Source organism: Eutrigla gurnardus (assembly GCF_963514095.1).
Source record: "Eutrigla gurnardus genome assembly, chromosome: 15".
Classification (NCBI taxonomy): domain Eukaryota; kingdom Metazoa; phylum Chordata; class Actinopteri; order Perciformes; family Triglidae; genus Eutrigla; species Eutrigla gurnardus.
The window spans coordinates 7671186-7690573 of NC_139938.1; the positions used below are offsets into that span (position 1 = coordinate 7671186).

The following is a 19388-nucleotide window of genomic DNA, read 5'->3' on the forward strand; positions in this document are numbered from 1 at the left end:
ATCTCTAACAAACGGAAATGACAGTTGTTGTTTTGAAGCATACTGAGCATATGAAACCTAATTAATATACAATTAATATTGAACATGGTTATTGAGAACAACGTTAAGTTGAACGTATGGCTTGAGTTCAGAGCGTTCTGATTGGCTGAGGGGAACAAGTGTACAACACGTAGGACTGACGTTAATGTACAAAGACGAATGATGTGGCAAAAATCAAAGGGCGAATAGAAAGAAGTAGTTCCAGTCTTACATTTATTTTTTAGATAGGTGATGTCTAGGTCTTGTGTCGCTTTTTTGATATGAATGTTTTATATTAAATATGTATTTAATGTCCTAAAATGTACCAATTAAATCGTATTTGTACACGCCATGGTGCACTTTTTAAAAAGTGTGACTGCGTATTCATCCGCCTTATCGTGTGCACTTCCATTTCCGGGATGTTTTCTCTGCAGACCAACCTCCACCGCCATTGCAGGTCTAGGGAGTCGGTGTAGTGGCAGTCGGTTGTTAGCCAGGGGAAGCCCGCAAATAAACAGTTTAAGGACGAATTAAAAGCAACAACCACACCGACAGCACGTTTTACACAAGGCTTACAATTAATTAATTTGGACTTTAGACTAGAGCACCCCTGGCTGTCCGGCAAGGATCTGAGAGAAGAAGCCGTAGTTTGTTAGCATTAGAAGAAACCGGAGGAGAGTGAGAGGAACCGCCATGGCTCAGATCCTGCCTATTCGCTTTCAGGAGCACCTGCAGGTACGTGGATGAATGAATGGCTAAATTGTTAGGCAAAGTTTATCTTTCAGTCTTAATCACTGTGAGATTATCACTGGCTTTAGATACTTTTCAGTCACAAGTTAAGGATTGCTAACAAGCTGACTTAGCTAATGGGAGCTATGCTAACTAGCTTGGTGGGGTGGATGACGTTTATCTTAGTTAGCATCTAGCATTCTTGCTAACACTGTGACTAGCCACCGTCGTTCGTGATATAAATGACGAAAGTCTGCAATACACAAACAAATTGTCTGTACATGTAGCTACTAAAACGTTACCAGAAACGTTATGTTGTACCAGCCTTTCGTATAAGTTATATCGGCCCCGGACACATAATCAGAAAAACTATTCTTTTTTCCGAGTGTCGCTTTAAGGTTACATACGGATGTAATGTTAGTACAAATGTACACTGTCAATGCTGCATTAAGGATTATTGTTGGAACAACTCTACATTCGGTAGTTAGTCATTATCTTATTACGTCTGCTGATGAGGTTATACCGCAGTCTGTACTCCACTAACCGTGTCATAGAAACGTAAATAGTTAACACATTCATTACACTTCTACTGTTCACTTTTATTTTTGCCGTTTACGTGTTTTAATATTTAAATATGCATTGTCATAACTTTGAAAGTGATTATATAACAGGAAGATAATCACGTTGGCTGGTTGTAGAAATGATCATGTGGTGTTGTCTGATAGCTATCCATCTAATGTTGCCTACATTGAATGACTTTGCCCAAGTTGGCTGAGGTTCAAGTATTTAGTGAGAATGACTTCTGGTCCTGTTGATCTGTTTCTGGTTGCTTTTCATATGGTAGTAAAAGTGCTGGTATTACATATGTTTGTAATTCCCGAAACAGGTGGTTTCTTTGATATGTGCAGTCCTATTTACTATAGGGACTGGTCTTGCTTCTTGGTTTAAATGGCCACACCTTTACTCCAAACCCAGTGAAACTGCCAGCTGGTCACGTTGTGGAAGTGGAAACATTCATTGCTCTCCAAGCTTATGGATTTAGTTTGGAGTGCTGACTTTCAAGATATAATGAATAAATGATTGTGACTTTTGGTCCTTCAGTCAAGCCTCAGATGAGAAATGCGATCTTCCTACCTCTTAGCTTCCAGAAATGAATTTATTTATTATTTGATTTCTAGCCTGGTCTGAACACAAACATCTTTGGGCTTCACATGCTGATGACTAGGGACCAAGTTTTGTTATTGTTATTTCTTTAGTTTTCATGAATTAACCAATGAGGTCCCATCTCTGCTCAACACAGTAATAATACATGTTCTGACACTGGAGTGAGGTCACAGGTCAGGGTCAGTACCAGTGGAGTAGATTGTGACTTTCAATATCTTCAGTGACTGCTCAGCACAGTGAATAATTGAACCCAGGCTTCCTGGTCTTATTACTTCTTCCTGCTTCTGCGAAAGTAATACTTTTCTTATATATCTTGTGAGAATATCGATGTTGGGTTTTTATTGTTCAAAGCAGGTGGATGTTCTCTTAAGATTTTGTATTTTGTCATTTCTGTTTGCTGTTGATAAACATAAAACAAATGTGGAACAATTCCTAAAATAGTGATCGCGTAGCAAAGCCCTATGTTATTGCCATCTTAGTTTATGTGACATAACATGTAACAGTTGATGTGTTAATATGTAGGCCTATCACACTAGTTTATATGGAAACTCTTTTGTGCATACAGTTGCAATGAAATGATTATGGATTGATTTTGCCTCTTTTGTTAAGTCCTCTTGATTGCAGGAGTGGGAGTGAAAAGAGAGCGATACATAAGTGGTGAATAATTGTGGGAACTGTGAATTAAATTGAACTAATATTTGATCTCCAGTCAAGGAAAATACTTTAGCAATCATGTCTTGACACTACATCTTTGTAATGATATTATACGGGTAGTAGCTTTTGAATTTAATTATAAGCTTTCATTCAAGGAACCAGTGTAATTCACAGAATTTAACGTAGCTTCTTGTCATTCATACTTGTTTGCTTTACTTATATTTACATTTTTTTGCATGATAATACCATAACTTCTTTCAATTTATTTAGATGTCTTACTCTACTGCACTGTAGTTCTCTGGGATTTGACCTGTGTGCTTTCCCTGATTTGCGTCATTGGCACGTCACAAGGTCATTTTGTGTGACTAATCAACTCCCAAGGGATCTCAGGCAACTATCACTAATGCATGACCTGCATATGCTGTTTCATGCATGTTTCACAGCACACATCACTTGAGCAGATCATGTATAATATCAAAGCTGGATGATGCAACCTAAAATCTGTATTAGAATAAGTTGTCACTATTACCTCAACTATTACAACTGGTCATGTGACTGTGGAAATCCAGAGAGAAGTATCAATGTCTCGGTGATACGTTTATTAATTAAATTGTTGCGTATGTCAAGATTAAAATAATGCTGCATCCCACTTTTTTAAGTGAAGCTGACACACATGATTCTCACATTAACACTTTCTACAGAATTTATGAGAGATTTAGGAGATTTAGGAGCCAGCTGTGCATTGCTTACTATAGATTAAAAGAAGGCAATTACGATAGTCTGTTTCTCTCTTCCTTCCTCCCTCTCCCTCAAACTTTGCAATGTGTCCTCAGTCATCCGGTCAACTTGCATAGCTTGCATTTTTATATATCATCCATTTATATAGTGTAGTGCAGATTCCTGTTAAATAACTTTGATTGCTCAAGTGTCCAGTAAAAAGATCTTTCCCCACAAAACAAAGTATATGCAATCAGTTTGTCATGTGTTAAACTTTGTACACTCATGCTTGCAAACTGAACATGTGTAATGTTAAGTGAACGAACGACTGACTGATGAATAGAAATGGCGGCTCCTCATTCCCATGAGCACGTCAGTGTAACAGGTCTGATCAGGAACTTTTAACAATTTAACACTTATCCTCGATAAACATGCCCAGCTGAAGTTTGCTACCTGTGACAATGAAAAATGTCTCTTGAACTATTCATTTTGTAATTGCATGACAACATGGTGCTCATTCTTTGTGGACAAATGTTTCCCTTACATATAGTATTTAGTAAGCAGAGCTTGACAAGCCAGATTTCCTTTCCTGTGCCAAATGGGCATTGTTGATGATTTGTGGAGGGAAAAGCCGACGCTCATATAATAGAGTGTTAATTCACCACAGTATTTCACATGTGTCCATAATGACAAGTTTATTGTTGATTTACTTTCTGTGCATATCTGGATGTTTTGTAAGCATACACAGTAATCTGTTATGTTTACAAAACAGATGTCACACCAAATTATAAATCTGCTACTGCTAAACCAATTATAAAACACCCACTAAGAACCCTTTTTGTTAAATGTGTAATTTAACGTTCACTTTTTCCCTGGAACACCTAGCAATGTGGTTATCATACATTTTAAAAAGTCTACAAATATATTTTGTATACTTTATACTAAAAAACAGCAGAGAATACATTTTATGCTATAAGGAGTATAAGTTATTTGGGCATGAAAGAATCCTGAGAAAGGAATGCTCTTAAAATAATTGAAATCTGGCAACACAGACAATAAATGCCTGTAATCCAGATTTATTTCCCTTGTTTTTGATAATACATTGAATTTGTTTGTGACACATACCTGTTTGACTAAAGGGAAATGCATTAGTTTATGGTGTCATGCTCTTTAAATGTCACCTTTTATAAGGTCTGCTTGGTGCACTTTGAACTGTGCTAGTAACTGACCAGCTGATATCTCGTGACAGGCCGGTGAGGATACAGGTCTGCTGAACACTTGACATTCTGCAGCACTGTCTAAATGTAAGATAAAGTGTGCGTTTGTGAGTAAAAGGAAACTGCAGTCCCAAAACCACCTCAGCAGAACTGAAGTGGAGATGGATGAGGTCCAGAAATGCATGCACCCCCCCCCCCCCCCCTTATTCTTTTTATCTAACAGTAAAGGCGGCTCTCTTACTACTCACCCTTGGGCTGGTCACATGTCACCCACCAAAGTCACATGATAGTGGCGGGGGCAGCACTGGGCAGGCCTGTTATTTCAGTCCTGGTAGACAATAGGTCCCTGGTTTCCTGTTGTGGAGCAATGCAATGAAGTGCTGCAAGCCTCAGCACATTACATAGCACATCCTTCCCTGCCCTGCCTTGAACTTACATGTGTGGGACACATACAGGGCTTTTTTTTCTGCTGAGCAAGATGCTGCTTTCCTTTGAAGGAAGAGCATACAGGTTAAATCAACAAATGGGACTCCCGTGGGGTCGTTGGGAATAGTTCAAATCTGCTGGTTGATTCCTTATCATTGTAAGATTCAGAAGCAGAAGAAGTTTTACTGAGCTTCCTTACAAGATAGATCCTCTGCAGTGGATTACTGTCTGCTATGATCAGCTCAAATGAGCAAGAAAACATCCTTGCTACAGCTGTGTGATGTAGCCGTTATTTGTATTGGGCAAGAGTTGCATAAGAATGCATTGGAATTTTGGGACCGGAACCAAATTTATGCCTGATATTAAGCCAGTTGCAGTGTAGATTTCAAGAAGCCCTTTGCAAAAAAAAAACTAATTACCTAATATTCCCAAAAGTTCTCGTTTCTCGATGAAAGGATGCGATTTGCTTGTTTTAGTCGTGCACTGTAAATGGAGCTGATAATGGCAGAGGGTCCTGCCCTTTGCCAGCTCTTGCTGCGGCCTCAGAGTCGAGGTTTATAACACTTGGTCCGTCTGTGAGACATTGAGCAGGATTGTGAGTGTTTGCTTGGCCACTACTTTTTTTGGTGGTACTGTGTCACAGCAATTGATTTTGATCCCTCATGGACTTTTTTTGAATTCCATGCCATAGACTTTTGATAACAAAATTGTCAACTAGGGCATTCTTTTATCAGTAGTTGTGACATACTGTATGCCAACAGTTTTCTGCAAGTACATCATCATTTTAACTTGACTGATTGGTGTAACTGCAGTAAATACACTGCAGTAAAACATCTATTGAGTTAGCAATAAAGGGCACTCATTTCCCGACACGGTCTTGATTAAATTTATTGATGGTTGACGTTAACCAACGCGCTTTAAGTCAGGCCCACATTCTTTTAGGTGTTTGGATGGCAAGTTTGTTGGTTCTGGTGGGAAACTATTGCCTTGTAGAGACACTTTTTTTAGAACATGCCCTATTATAATGTCATGTCATTGAAGACACAGTTCTAAAAGTGATTAGAATGGATAGAGTTAAAGGTTTGAAGGGACTAATGATAGTAATGCATAGTGTATAATAGGGACTCCCTATGCCTTTTGCTGGCAAGTTGTTGCTGTCATTGCACGGGCTAACTGGCATGATCTCTGCAATATTAGTCGTCAGGTCTTTTAGTAAATTGATTGTTATTCCTCCTCTTGACTTTGCTTTCCCCCCCCCTCATTTAACAAGCTTTATACCACAAGTGTTGAACAAAATCAGCAGATTAGTTTGAAGATCACCATACTCGAGTATACACTCTCCTTCTCACTTTTATTATAGATTGTTGTCCAGTCTCCCTTGTTTTCTCCTCTTGCTGCACTGTTAATAATCTGTTGATGGATTTATAGGTTTTGGGTTAGCATCTGCTTTCTCATAGCAGCTGTGGCGTAGGGGAAGGGAGTAGGTCGTCCTTAATTCACAAGGATGCTGGTTTGATCGCCAACGGCGCTTGTAGATGTGTCCTTTGAGTGCTCTTAATGCTCAGGATGGGTTAATGCAGAGGTAAAAAATGTATCTGAAGTTATAAAATGCATGTAACAGGAAAAAATAAAGAGTTAAACGAGCTAAAAGCAGCAGCATCAAGGCCAGGGCGGGCTCAACTAAATTATTTTCCACATTGGTTGTAGCTCCACTGGTTTGACCTGCTTTCACCCAAATTCCTGCTCATTGCTGTCACAGCAGCGTTAGCCCACAGCATTGTTTTACTATAAAGTTTCAATAGCAGAACACCCTGGAAAACCAAATTGTAGTTCGGTTCATCTTCCAGGAGTCAAAAATGTGTCTGTTTGTTGTTATTTATTTCAAGGGGCGGAGGTAACATATATATCTATATTCATTGTGATTAGGCCGTGCCGCTGTTTCCTGTTTTACGAATGCATTTCATTGTGAATGAAAGGGCTTCCTGCTGATCCCAGAATAGATGGCAGATGGTAAGAGTGAGAAAGAGGGAGAGAGAGCATGTAAATCTGTCTAGAAAACTATTGTGTAATGAGAGAGGATAACCTCTTCTAATACATAGACACACCTCAGTTTGGTTTACAGAGATTAGAGAGACGATTTAAAGAAAGCTAAACAGTCATTCACACAGTCTCGGATCTCACAGCTACTACATGGGACATTCTGACAGCGATTCAAATCAAGAACACACTATTCTTTTGCTTAATGTTTAGTAAGTCAATTTAAAGGAACATGGACATTTTTCTAGTCGTATATTAAAGCAAAGGGTTGGTAGTTATTAAAGCATATTCTCTCTGCGGGCTCCAATACAATACATGTTGCATTTAGTAAACAAGGCTTCTGTACTGGACAATGGAAGCTTCAATGACGTTACTGTATGATGTCACCCTCCATAGTAATAAAAAGGGGTGAAAGCTTTCTACAGGCGATTTTTCAGTTCTTTCCTCATAGCTGGTAGTAACACTTATCACAGTGTCATTGAGAGGGAACCGGGTTACACACTAGTGAAAGAATGAGGGTGGAGCAGGCTGAGGGGAGGGTGTGTCCTGTCATTGATAAAAGGTGTTCCCATTTCGTTGAGCAATTCCTGGAACTGTGGTTTCTGTTTGCTGATTAGGACTCAGCCATTGCAAATTCTTAACAGTGGAGCACCATTTTATCATTATCAAGCCTTGAAATGAACACTCAATGCCACCAAACACGGGTAAATTGTGGCTATGGCAGGCAAGCTTAATAAATTCAGAAGATGTCTTACTGGCAGCTAAATTTTGTGTGGAAAATACTTTAAAGTATTTGTAAGTAATTCATTGTATTTCTTCATATGTATTACTTTAGTTTGTAAATACATTTTCAAGCTAATATGATGTCTCAATGTGTAATAATTTTATCTGGTGAAAATGGACAAAGGTGCAAATAATTGACCACAAAAGACATTTGAAATTAGGTATCTATAGAGCCACTGTGTCTCAAGTTTGTTCATGAAATCATGCTCCAGATAATTATATAACTTTTGTAAATGTTTCTAACTGTGGTGTATTACTGCTAGGTTGTGAAAGTAGAGGAAGTTGCAACAGCAAACGTAGTCTTTTTTCCCAGTTTCATTTCCTTCAGGTTTACTTCAGTTACGTTGCCATTTGCAGTTTGGTAACAGGACGACACTGAAGTTCTGTTTTTGTAGTGATTGCATTTTGTCATTTTCCATGTTCAGTGTTATTGTTCAAATCTGGGTTGCAGTCGTTTCATTTTAGAGTTGAAACCATGATACATGGTTTGTACTCGTACCAGAGTCTTGACAGTCCTGCCTAGAGATGTTTTGGCTCTGCCCTAAGTAGCTAGTGCTGTGTCAGGGGTTGTGTGAGGCAGGCAGGATGCCCTGTTTCCAGCCTTGGCACTAAACTGGGCTGCAGACCTTGCTGGTGTTCTGTGCTGCAATGCATTTCATCCATAGCGTCAGTCTTTTGCTTTATTTAGTTTCAACTTTTTTTCTTTTATGTATCCTTGTTTGTACTGCAGGGACAACAGGGACGTCGGGGAAACTGAGGTCAACTGTGGTTTACTTTGTTGGTTGGCTTAATTTACTTTTGAGCATTTATCAGAGGGGATTGTCAGTACAGTTGTTAAAGAAAAATAGTCTTCATGCAATAATGGTGTTACTCATACCTTTGACAAACTGCATCCCAAATGCAATAGCCTAAGTTGCAAGAAGTCAGTCCTTGTCCAGCTGCTGTTATTCAGACTGCAGTGAAACTACAGTGGTATGTAATATGGTTGAAGTCTTTGGCCTATGCTTTGAGAACTTGGCGTTGGATTAGCCCTCCGCCCAGCTCAAACCATTGTGGCCAAGCCACAGCTCCATGCGTCTAGAGAGCTGCTGCTCAGTGTCAGGCTTGGTGATCTCATCGACTGGCTGCGATAGTGGCGAAGCAGCTGACCAGAGCCGCCTTATTGGACAGTGTTGTTGTTTGGTGAGCACCAGGCATTTATTTAATTTGTCTGTTAAAAATCCTAATTACTGTGTGCAATATAAATTAAGTAAATGGAGTTTGTGAACCCCCTGACACTGCAACACTTGAAAGTCACTTCCTGCTGTCTGACATTTTTTCTCCCTCTGTTATTTCACCACATGGTAGCCGTACATCTCTGGGGACAAACTACACTGGTTTGCAGTGAAATGAAAATGAATTAGAAACTACCTCTTGTCAATGGCAGTCTGGAGAAGAGATTGTGGCAGGGCGAACATAATCTCAATATTGTCATTGATTCGTTTGAGTCCTTTTTATAAAATATATTTGCAAAGAATGTAATTTGCAATTATTTTTTCTTAGCTCCAAAACTTAGGGATCAATCCGGCCAACATAGGCTTCAGCACCCTCACCATGGAGTCGGATAAGTTCATCTGTATCCGGGAGAAGGTGGGCGAGCAGACTCAGGTGGTGATCATTGACATGGCAGACCCCAATACACCGATTCGCAGACCCATCTCAGCCGACAGCGCCATCATGAATCCAGCCAGCAAAGTCATTGCACTTAAAGGTAAGGCAGTGTATTGGCATTGCCACATTTCTCTAAATCAATATTGGAATACCAGAAAGAAAGCATCAACTACATGATATAATTTCAGTGTTATATTTAACTAACCCCCTGTAAGGGGCCTTCAACATTCAGTTCTGACATATTTGTTCAATATAGAGATTTTATCCATTTAATATTTAAGAACATTTATTTAAATTATTTTCATCTATTTATGTCCATACACATCCAGCTACTTTAGTTTTCCACTGTGAAGTAGTTTTTATTGGCCAACTTGTATGTTTTTTTCCAAACATCTGTCCTGTAAATATTCAAAGTAGCATATTTTTATTCTTTTTGTCCAGCATCCATGATTGCTTTGACTTTTTTGTTGTTTTTGTTTTTGTCTTTTCTATGTTCTTTTTTTTTTCTTTACTGCTTTCTTATGTGTTTGCAGACGGTGAGTTGAAATTTAACTACTTCATTGTGGAAGTAAAATCCTGTTTTCAAGATGGTATTTAAAAACATTATCCCATTCAGCAATGCCCTTTGCAGTAAAACAAATGAAGGATACAGTCTATATTGATTCTAGCAGAAAAAACTTTGTCAACCATTGGACACTATAAACTCTGGTGTTGGTACAGTGCTCTTTTAGCCTGTATGTTAATGGCTGAGCTTTTCATATTTTTCAAACGTGTATAATTCTTTGGACCTTCTTCCACATCTAGGCAATTGAAAATATTACTTCGTAAACAGGATTTAGCTTTCACAGCCTTATAGCTTGCTGGCATTCCATCATTTTTATTACATTAGAATCTGTTTTAAGTGTGGTAATACTATGGGTAAAATGATTTCATTTTAATTCACATTTCTTCTTAATTTTCATTTGAAATCCATGTCTTCTTTCATCTGTGTGAAGTGGTAATTACCCAAACCTGTTCACTTGTTCTCCAGCTGTGTTTAATGTTTTCTAGTTCATCCATTCTTTTGCAAAAACTTTGGATTCTTTATATACAAAGGACGGAAGATTAGTTTGCTCCAACTTCCAGAGATCGTGGACTTAATGCGCTGACTTGTAACCTGTGTGGGAAGTCTAATGGCATCTGGTAGCTGCATTGATTTGTTTTCACACGCTCCTGATGGGACATCGTTATATCATAAATTGTCCCAGATGAGGGATGATCTGGATCAAGATGAGATTTTGGATAATAACCTGTGAGGCTCACTTGTCAAGGTGGGAAAAGTAGAGTTATGGAGCTCTTGCTGACCAGCTAATTCAAGAGCCCAACAGCCTTAGGTATCCATTTCACTGTGTTCAGCTTTTGGCTTTGTCCGTTCCCAACTATTAAAATGATATTCCATGAGCCTGCTAGGATTTTTGGCTAAACTATCTTCCTGTAGACGGTTTCATGCTATGAATAAGTGGATGTTGAAGTCCCTTTGGTGCTTCAGGTTTTCTTGTGAAGTGACTCATTTCTGCAAGTCAAAAATGATCATTATGGCCAAATTATTTACCCAATCTCATTTGGCTTAGTATTAATGCTTTACAATGATGATTGGGAAGTTATAATTGGTTAAAGCATGTCCTTTTTGTTGGGTTGATGCTGTAGATGGTAAAGGAACTTTGCAGGTGTAACAGTGTGTGTGAAACTGACCCTCCTCCCTTTGAATGTATTAGTTATAATTAGTGAAACAACCTTTCTTTGCTGACTGTCTTCTGTTCTGAAGATGTGGTACAAAGTGCAGTTATAAATGATGTACTGATTTTTTTATAGAGTTCTAGCTGTCAAACATGTGACATGCAGAATTGAGTGGGATTGCACATTGCAATAGTTCTGTCTGCTCATTGTGCTGCCTGGTTAAACATTACACAGCAAACGCATAAGGTTCCTTGTTTTCTGTGTTTTAGAAGAAGCACATTGGTTTAAAGCCATTTTCGCCCTGATAAAATGTTCACATTATGTGAATGCTGCAAATTGAGTATCACCTGGAAGCATAATTTCAGCAATGCACATTCCTCGTGCCACAGCCCCACATGAGTTGTGTGAATGCAGAGGATATGTCACTTTGTGTAAAGGATAGTAGGTCAACAGTGCATGGAGAGCTCCAGACCTATGTTGGCTCAAGATGTAGTTCCTGTCTTTTTCTCACTAATTATGCAGCGTAGGGTGAGAGTAGATTCTCCCTCACTCTTTCTACCCCCACTGTCTTCCTTGCTCAGTCTACCATAATGATGCTTCTCAGCCGACCTTGTCATGTGACACAGTATCGAGCCTTAACCTTTTCACGTAACCATTTCTGAAGGACGGACACAATGCGCACACACACCTCCCCACAGCTGATCATAATTCAATTTAAAATCCCTTTGCTTGCTCTTTGAAATTTGGCTGCTGCTGCAAGTGATACATCTGCCACACTGCTTACAATACTTTGATCCCATGGCTTAATGATGGCAAAATTATCTTGACGGTTGTGCGAACGCATTGGTCTTTGCTTTTTCCCACTTTGTTGATAAGTATTGAATAATGAGCAAACAAGGAAGTCACACTGCTTCTTAATAAAGATTTAGCTCACTAAATTAACCCAAAGTAATAAGAAAAAAATGCAGGTGAGTGAACCTTTTTTGTGACTTAAGTTTATGATCTATTAGGACAAACATTTAACTTCAATTGTAGACAATCAACCATAATCATTATGGGAATCTTTTCATGTGAATCCTGTCCAAAATGCCCTTCCCCCTTAATTGCGCCTGTATCTGTCGTACTTGTGTCGCAATCCACCGTTATATATTTGACTCAGACGCAGATGTGTTTGCCTTTTTTGTGAGTTGTTTGTTTCTTGCTTCTACCCTCTGTCTGCTTTGTTACTCTCGATGAAGGCTGTTCATTTGATGGGGTGGGCCAAGTAGTCGGACATGACAATACGTGACATATATGGAGTACATTTATTAAAACTCTTTGAAGACCTGTGGTCAGTTTAGATACATAGTGTGGTTATTAGTCTATATTCTTAATTAAAATGACTGTCATGCTTAGAAAGCATCTGCGTTTGTTTAATTATTCAAACCCATAGACCACAAGGAGCAGCTCTATATATTTTTTCCTCATAGTTTTGCTTTTCTTGCACATTAAAAATAACTTAGTTCCTGACTCTTAACTTAGTTACTTATTCTATATCCATCTGGTTTTTAGCTCTACAGCTATGTGTTGTTATTGGCCTGCCAATTCATAAAACAACAATAGAGTTCAGAATAGAAACATTTACTTGCTCGAAATGCACATAATTGATACAAGGACTCCTTGTGTAGCCTCCCAGGAGGCCGAAATTCAATTCACTTGTCCATTTTTTTCTATGCCAGTTGTCTCACAATTTCCGACTACAGCATGTATGGCATCCCCTTTCTATCAGTCATGGCGTTTTTGCTTGATGACCTCTGTGTCATGACTACCAATATTTCAAATTTGAATCTCTATTTCTATTGAAATTAGTTTTTTCTTCTGAATGTGTGTGTGGACACACTGTTGTCAGAGACTATAAGCTTCTTCTGGGGCCTGGTTCCTGCCCCCTTTCTCCCCCTTCTAGCTGCCAAAACCCTTCAGATCTTCAACATTGAGATGAAGAGCAAGATGAAGGCACACACCATGACGGACGATGTTACCTTCTGGAAGTGGATCTCCCTTAACACAGTTGCACTTGTGACTGACAATGCCGTCTACCACTGGAGCATGGAGGGTGACTCACAGCCTGTGAAAGTCTTTGACCGCCACTCCAGCCTTGCAGGATGCCAGATCATCAACTACCGCACTGACGCCAAGCAGAAATGGCTCCTGCTCATCGGCATCTCAGCCCAGGTAAATAAAGTTTAATACCAGATATATTAAATGAATTAAGTTAAGACTGAAACATGCCTTCATCACAGATAATAGTAAGAAGCCTGTTTGCATTCATAAGTGACCATAGATGCACTGTAGTTTCAGCAATGGTTAGCCAGTCGGTTTAATACATATTAATACCTGCATTGTTTTGACTTTTTCAGCAAAATCGGGTGGTTGGAGCCATGCAGCTGTACTCTGTTGACAGAAAGGTTTCTCAACCCATTGAAGGCCATGCCGCCAGCTTCGCCCAGTTCAAGATGGAGGGAAATACAGAGGAGTCCACTCTGTTCTGCTTTGCTGTCAGAGGGCAGGCTGGAGGGAAGGTGAGTGGTGTTAATATAATAGGAGAAACAGATTTTCATTTCAGCAAAAACTGTCTGTTTCTCACTTTATTTTTTTTTCTGACGCAGTTGCATATCATTGAAGTGGGGACCCCACCAACTGGCAACCAGCCATTTCCAAAGAAAGCAGTGGATGTGTTCTTCCCTCCAGAAGCCCAGAACGACTTCCCTGTGGCCATGCAGGTGTGGAGCATTCCTCCGGAAAAGACTACCTGAATCAGACTCAGGGCTGTCACTTTTTCAACAAGTCAAATTTGAATTAGCTCGTAATCTGCTCGAATTCATTACAACACATAAAGTGTAACCCAACCTGTCTTACAAGGGCAGTTTTTGTTGGTATCGGCTTTGCTCGCTAGTGCTGTCCATTCTGTTTAGTCCAGTGGTAAGTCATAGGGCATGCAATTGGTCAAGGTGATGGTGAATTTTAAAAATGTGCACTGCTGGACCACTTGGCAAACTTCAAATGACGCTTCCAGATTCAGAAGTTCAGGTTCCAGCAGATAATTACAGTTAAAATATTTATGTTCCCCATGTTCCAACAAAAGTTTTAAATTTCAAATAAAAAGTGACAGCCCTAGTTCAAAGTGAAATCAGTAAGATGATTAAACAAAATGTATGATATAAGATGAGGTTTTGTTTCCATCATCAAGTCTGTATTTCTTCTTTGTTTTTTGACAGATAAGCTCCAAGCAAGACGTGGTTTTCCTTATTACCAAATATGGCTACATTCACTTGTATGACTTAGAGACGGGCACCTGCATCTACATGAATCGCATCAGCGGAGAGACCATCTTTGTTACCGCTCCACATGAGGCCACCGCAGGCATCATTGGGGTCAACAGGAAGGGACAGGTAAGAAGTGCTCAAGGAAATAAATTGTATGTCTCTCATGTGGTAAATGTCCAAGTAGAATTTTGCTGTTGAAACTAAATATCCTTCCTACCACAAAAACACAGCCACCACAGAACCACCTCTTTATTATTCACCTCTTATCTGAACTCACATGTACAGCAAATCTGACACAGGTCAATGCATTTAAACAAGAACAACGTCAGTTGTTGCTTTGGGTAAAAACAACAATTCCTTGTTTGTCTATCGTCATCAGGCCAGCTCAGACTTTGCCAGGAGGCATTATAAATAATCCAAGGTGTAGGATTTCACCAGAGAGAGGGGAGAGGGTTGTGTCTTACTGCTTTTGTAAAGCTGAACCAGAGAGGAGAACTGGATCCAGCCAGCTGATGAATAATGTTCCAGCCAGGCCACACACCACATGAATAATTGAGTGAAGGAGGAAAGCTGATCTGAGGCAATGACGGATCTTGTTGTATGGCGAGGCAGTGAAGTGTGTGTGTGTGTGTGTGTGTGTGTGTGTGTGTGTGTGTGTGTGTGTGTGTGTGTGTGTGTGTGTGTGTGTGTGTGTGTGTGTGTGTGTGTGTGTGTGTGTGTGTGTGTGTGTGTGTGTGTGTGTGTGTGTGTGTGTGTGTGTGTGTGTGTGTGTGTGTGTGTGTGTGTGTGTGTGTGTGTGGACAGTGATCTTAGGGATAATAGGAGACTGTCAGTGCCTCCATTTAACTGGGTTGGTTTCCAACGATATTGGTAACCAGATGCTAAGTAATACATTGCTACAATATTTTCCCCATACATTTATTTTAAATCTGCTGCTGTCTTTGGTCACCAATCACCAATAGGACTCTCATGAGCAAAAGCTAACCAGATGATTATTTGTACTGTGGTATAGCATTACTCGGGTTAATGGTAAGCAAACAAAGTAAAAGTAAACCAGCTGGGGAGAGAGAAACCCTGCTGTCACCACTGTGAGAAAAAAACAGGAAAAAAAATATCTCAACAATCCCACTCTAAGGTCAGGTGCTAAGATTTTGACGTCATGGATGGACATTCAAAGTGCCTTGGGTGTGTGCTTGTGTGTTTGAGTCTCGGCACCAGGATCTCTTGTACTGTGACTCCGGGCAGTGTTTGTGTGTCAGACCTGGCTTGACGTTGACATGCAAAGGGCCAAAGGCTACAACTGCAGTACAGAAATTCTGCTCACAAACCAGAGAGGAACAGAGGAGGAAAATGAGTGAGAGAAAGTGAACAAGCACGAGGGGGGAAAAGGGCCCACCAACCATCAGCACATGATGTGAAGTGGGAGGCACAGCCTGGTGGCCTCAATCCTCTTAGTGCTGGTCCTCTCATCCAATCTTGGCCTCCACCGTATCTTCCTGCAGTTTTTACTATTCTGTGTGTGTTCGTGTCTGGGCCAGTGTATCACTCGACACCACAGCTCATGTGTCATGCTTGGTGCTATCTCGTTGAGAACAGTTGTTCTGGCCAGTTTCTTTTTTCTATCAGACGCTCATCATTAGCGTTGGGACGATTCTGTCAACATTGATGTGAAAATATGTCTGCTTGCATAACGTATATCAGTGCAACGCAAAGGACGTGGCTGCTTCCAGTCTACAAAATTCCCCTGGAGAACAAGCTGCGGCTTTATAAACCCTCACCCATGATCACATAAAGTAAAAGTATTTTAGAGACCCAACACCACGGCCCTCTATCGTCACCCCTGTCAGTTGAAGTGAAACATCACAAACTTCATCAAACTGTTTACGTGATTAATTGGCTCGTTGGATACGTTTTTGATTTTGATACTCCTCACCAACATGATATTTAGTCACCACAACACTGTGACATTTATAAGTATGTCCGACACTTTAGTAGGAAACCAGTATTCGTAAATTGTATACTATTATTGTGGAAATATCACCGTATGATGTACAGCGGTGCTAATGCAGCGGTGCTGCTAACGCCACAATAATAAAACTGGAAGGAAATCGGGTGATTCATCCACGTCATCAACAATAGTGTTGCCCTGGTGACTGACTGACAGGCTGCAGGTTGAACAAAATAATGAGTTGAGTTTGAGAAGTGTAGCTTATCTGCAATTAAGCACATTGACCACACACGATCCAGCCAGCTACTAGGTTTCACCTTGTCTTTTTTTTATTTGTTGTCCAGTATCTGACATATGGGGTCTAATATTTTGTTGTGGGGTTTTAGGAGAAGAATATTGAATAAAATATTGAAATATTAATCAGAAAAATCAAAAAATTGCATTACTCTTGTTGGGATGATTTATTATATGCTTTGGTTTGTATTTGTTATCATTCCTGATTTTGATATTTGCCTCCTCATCTCTTTCTGTGTCCTCCTCCCTGTCCACGCCTACATACCAAGTAGAACACAAAACCTACTTTACTATCCAGTTTCTTTCTGATCAGCCTACCTCCAATTAGTCCGCCCACATTAGAGTCAGTGAGAGACGCTGCTTTAGTGGCAGGAAGAATGAGGTCCAGTCACCCATATTAAAAGCTGGGGCACTGACCTGCTGGGCTTGTTTGTAGAGGGGCCAACACTGGCTGTCTTTCTCCCCCCGCCCCTTCCCTTTCCTCCACCCTACTCTTTTCATTCGACTCATTCTCCTTTCTGTTTCTGTTGCCAGCCTGCTCACAAAAGCCATGCGTTACACTGACCCACTAATAATACAATTGCATTCAGCATCCACAACCCAAGGCCAGACGGCGTTTAATGGAGTTTAGTAGTGTTGCCCACAGTTATATTCAGCTAAGCTTGCCCACGCTGCTAATTTCTGGCACGTGATGTGAATAAGTTATTTGTTGATTTATGCCAGCATCGTTTAGATGAGTTAAAAGAAAAAACTCTGATGGCTTATCTTGAATTCAGAGCCTTAATAACATTGTGGGGGAGGTGGTTAGGAAGCAGTGCCTTTTACATAGACTTTGATATGATCCATCATATATGATATATATATGCCTTGACTTGCTGCAGATTAGCTTAGTTGAGACAGACAGGAAAAAGTCAATAGTCGATGATACTGAACTGACTACAGTCAAAGGCTGTGCTCTAAGCAAATAAGGTGTTTTCCATGAAACAAATGGCTTGAAAGAGGATCAAATCTGGCAGCATGAGTAGTGTTGCCTGGTCTCTAGTGTACTCTACTGACACATTCTCTATTTCCCTGTAATACAGGTCCTGTCAGTCTGTGTGGAAGAGGAAAACATCATCCCCTACATCACTAACGTGCTCCAGAACCCGGATCTGGCTCTCCGCTTAGCTGTCCGTAACAACCTCGCCGGTGGTGAAGAGCTCTTTGCACGCAAGTTCAACAACCTGTTTGCTGCTGGAAACTACTCCGAAGCTGCAAAGGTTGCAGCCAATGCACCGAAGGTACTCATTCTGTCACCATGTGGCCAAACAACAGCTCTGTGACATAGACTGAACAAAATGTGTTGTGTTTGTTGCATTATATTATACTCACTAGTTTTCCCTTTTATCAGTTGTGTATATCTCCTCTCACCTTCAGTTGACCTTTTGCCTCTCAGGGTATCCTGCGAACTCCAGACACCATCCGTCGCTTCCAGAGCGTTCCCACTCAGCCTGGCCAGACCTCCCCCTTGCTCCAGTACTTTGGTATCCTGTTGGACCAGGGCCAGCTCAACAAGTTTGAGTCCCTTGAGCTTTGCAGGCCTGTCCTCCAGCAGGGACGAAAGCAGCTCCTGGAGAAGTGGCTGAAGGAAGACAAGGTATTGCAGATCTCCATCTCGGTCTCCAGTTACAGGAAGAGGCTCTTCCTGTCACTGGCTGTTTGTTTACATACCCTGCCTATTACATTGGTTTGTGTGAGAACATCCGTTGTGTGATAAATTTGTGAAGCCATTAGAAACTATAGTTTTGGGTGTTTCTCAGCTGCCTCAATGGTAAAGAAGAGAATCTGAGATGGAGGATATAAATTCATTTGTATTTGAGTTTTGTATTCAGCATACAGACATACATGTTTTGCTTCCAGTGCTGATGTTGGTTGTCCTGCGTTTCAGTTGGAGTGTTCAGAAGAACTGGGTGACCTGGTTAAAGCAGTAGATCCCACCTTGGCACTCAGCGTCTACCTGAGGGCCAACGTCCCCAACAAAGTCATCCAGTGCTTTGCAGAGACTGGTCAGTTCCCCAAGATCGTCCTGTATGCCAAGAAGGTATGTATGTCGGACTTAGGTTATGTTTTTGCTTGTATGTCTCCGTGAAATGTTTTGAACATAAGAGCACTTGTTGGTGGACTTTGTCCCTTAAAAATTAATGGATTGAAACAATGGCCCTAAGACCTCATTGTAACGTATCCACGTTTTTGTTCCAGGTGGGCTACACTCCAGACTGGATCTTTCTGCTCAGGAATGTGATGCGGATCAACCCAGAACAAGGCCTGCAGTTTGCCCAGATGCTGGTCCAGGATGAAGAGCCTCTGGCTGACATCACACAGGTCAGAGGAAGGGATAAGAGATCTCCAGTGATCCATCAGGAAAACTTGGAATTTTCTAATGAAATACTTTCTAATTATAAAACAAGGGTTTGGATGTCTTTTGTTTTAATGATGTTATTGAAGAGTGGAATAGGTCTCTCTTACAGCATTTAAAGAGATGTGTGCTTTACTCTTATTGAAACGGATCAAGATGAGTTTAACAACCAGCTGTTGCCTTGCAGCACAGGGTGGATTGTGTTGTACTGCAGAGTCTTTGAAGTTAGCGGGAACCATAACGTTTTTTGTGAATTCAGATAAAACTTGTAAGCTTGGAAATCCCAAGTCGATCCCAATTTTCCTTGAAATCGGACAGTATTTGACTCACATGACATG

At 40.5% G+C, this 19388-nt stretch overlaps 1 protein-coding gene across 2 annotated transcripts in view; it reads left to right on the plus strand.

Annotated features, from left to right (window-relative positions):
• The first annotated feature begins 478 nt into the window (after positions 1 to 478).
• Positions 479 to 19388, plus strand: part of cltca (clathrin, heavy chain a (Hc)) — a 33378-nt gene continuing 14468 nt past the window's right edge. Inside the window, exons 1-10 of one of the 2 annotated variants that reach the window (XM_084029053.1) lie at positions 479 to 753; positions 9288 to 9495; positions 13054 to 13322; positions 13508 to 13669; positions 13757 to 13870; positions 14366 to 14539; positions 17738 to 17935; positions 18091 to 18291; positions 18583 to 18735; positions 18894 to 19016. In XM_084029053.1, coding sequence (XP_083885179.1) covers positions 712 to 753; positions 9288 to 9495; positions 13054 to 13322; positions 13508 to 13669; positions 13757 to 13870; positions 14366 to 14539; positions 17738 to 17935; positions 18091 to 18291; positions 18583 to 18735; positions 18894 to 19016 — 1644 coding nt within the window. In that variant the 5' untranslated portion in view covers positions 479 to 711. The remainder of the gene's footprint in view (positions 754 to 9287; positions 9496 to 13053; positions 13323 to 13507; positions 13670 to 13756; positions 13871 to 14365; positions 14540 to 17737; positions 17936 to 18090; positions 18292 to 18582; positions 18736 to 18893; positions 19017 to 19388) is intronic. The other variant, XM_084029054.1, reaches the window with a different exon arrangement.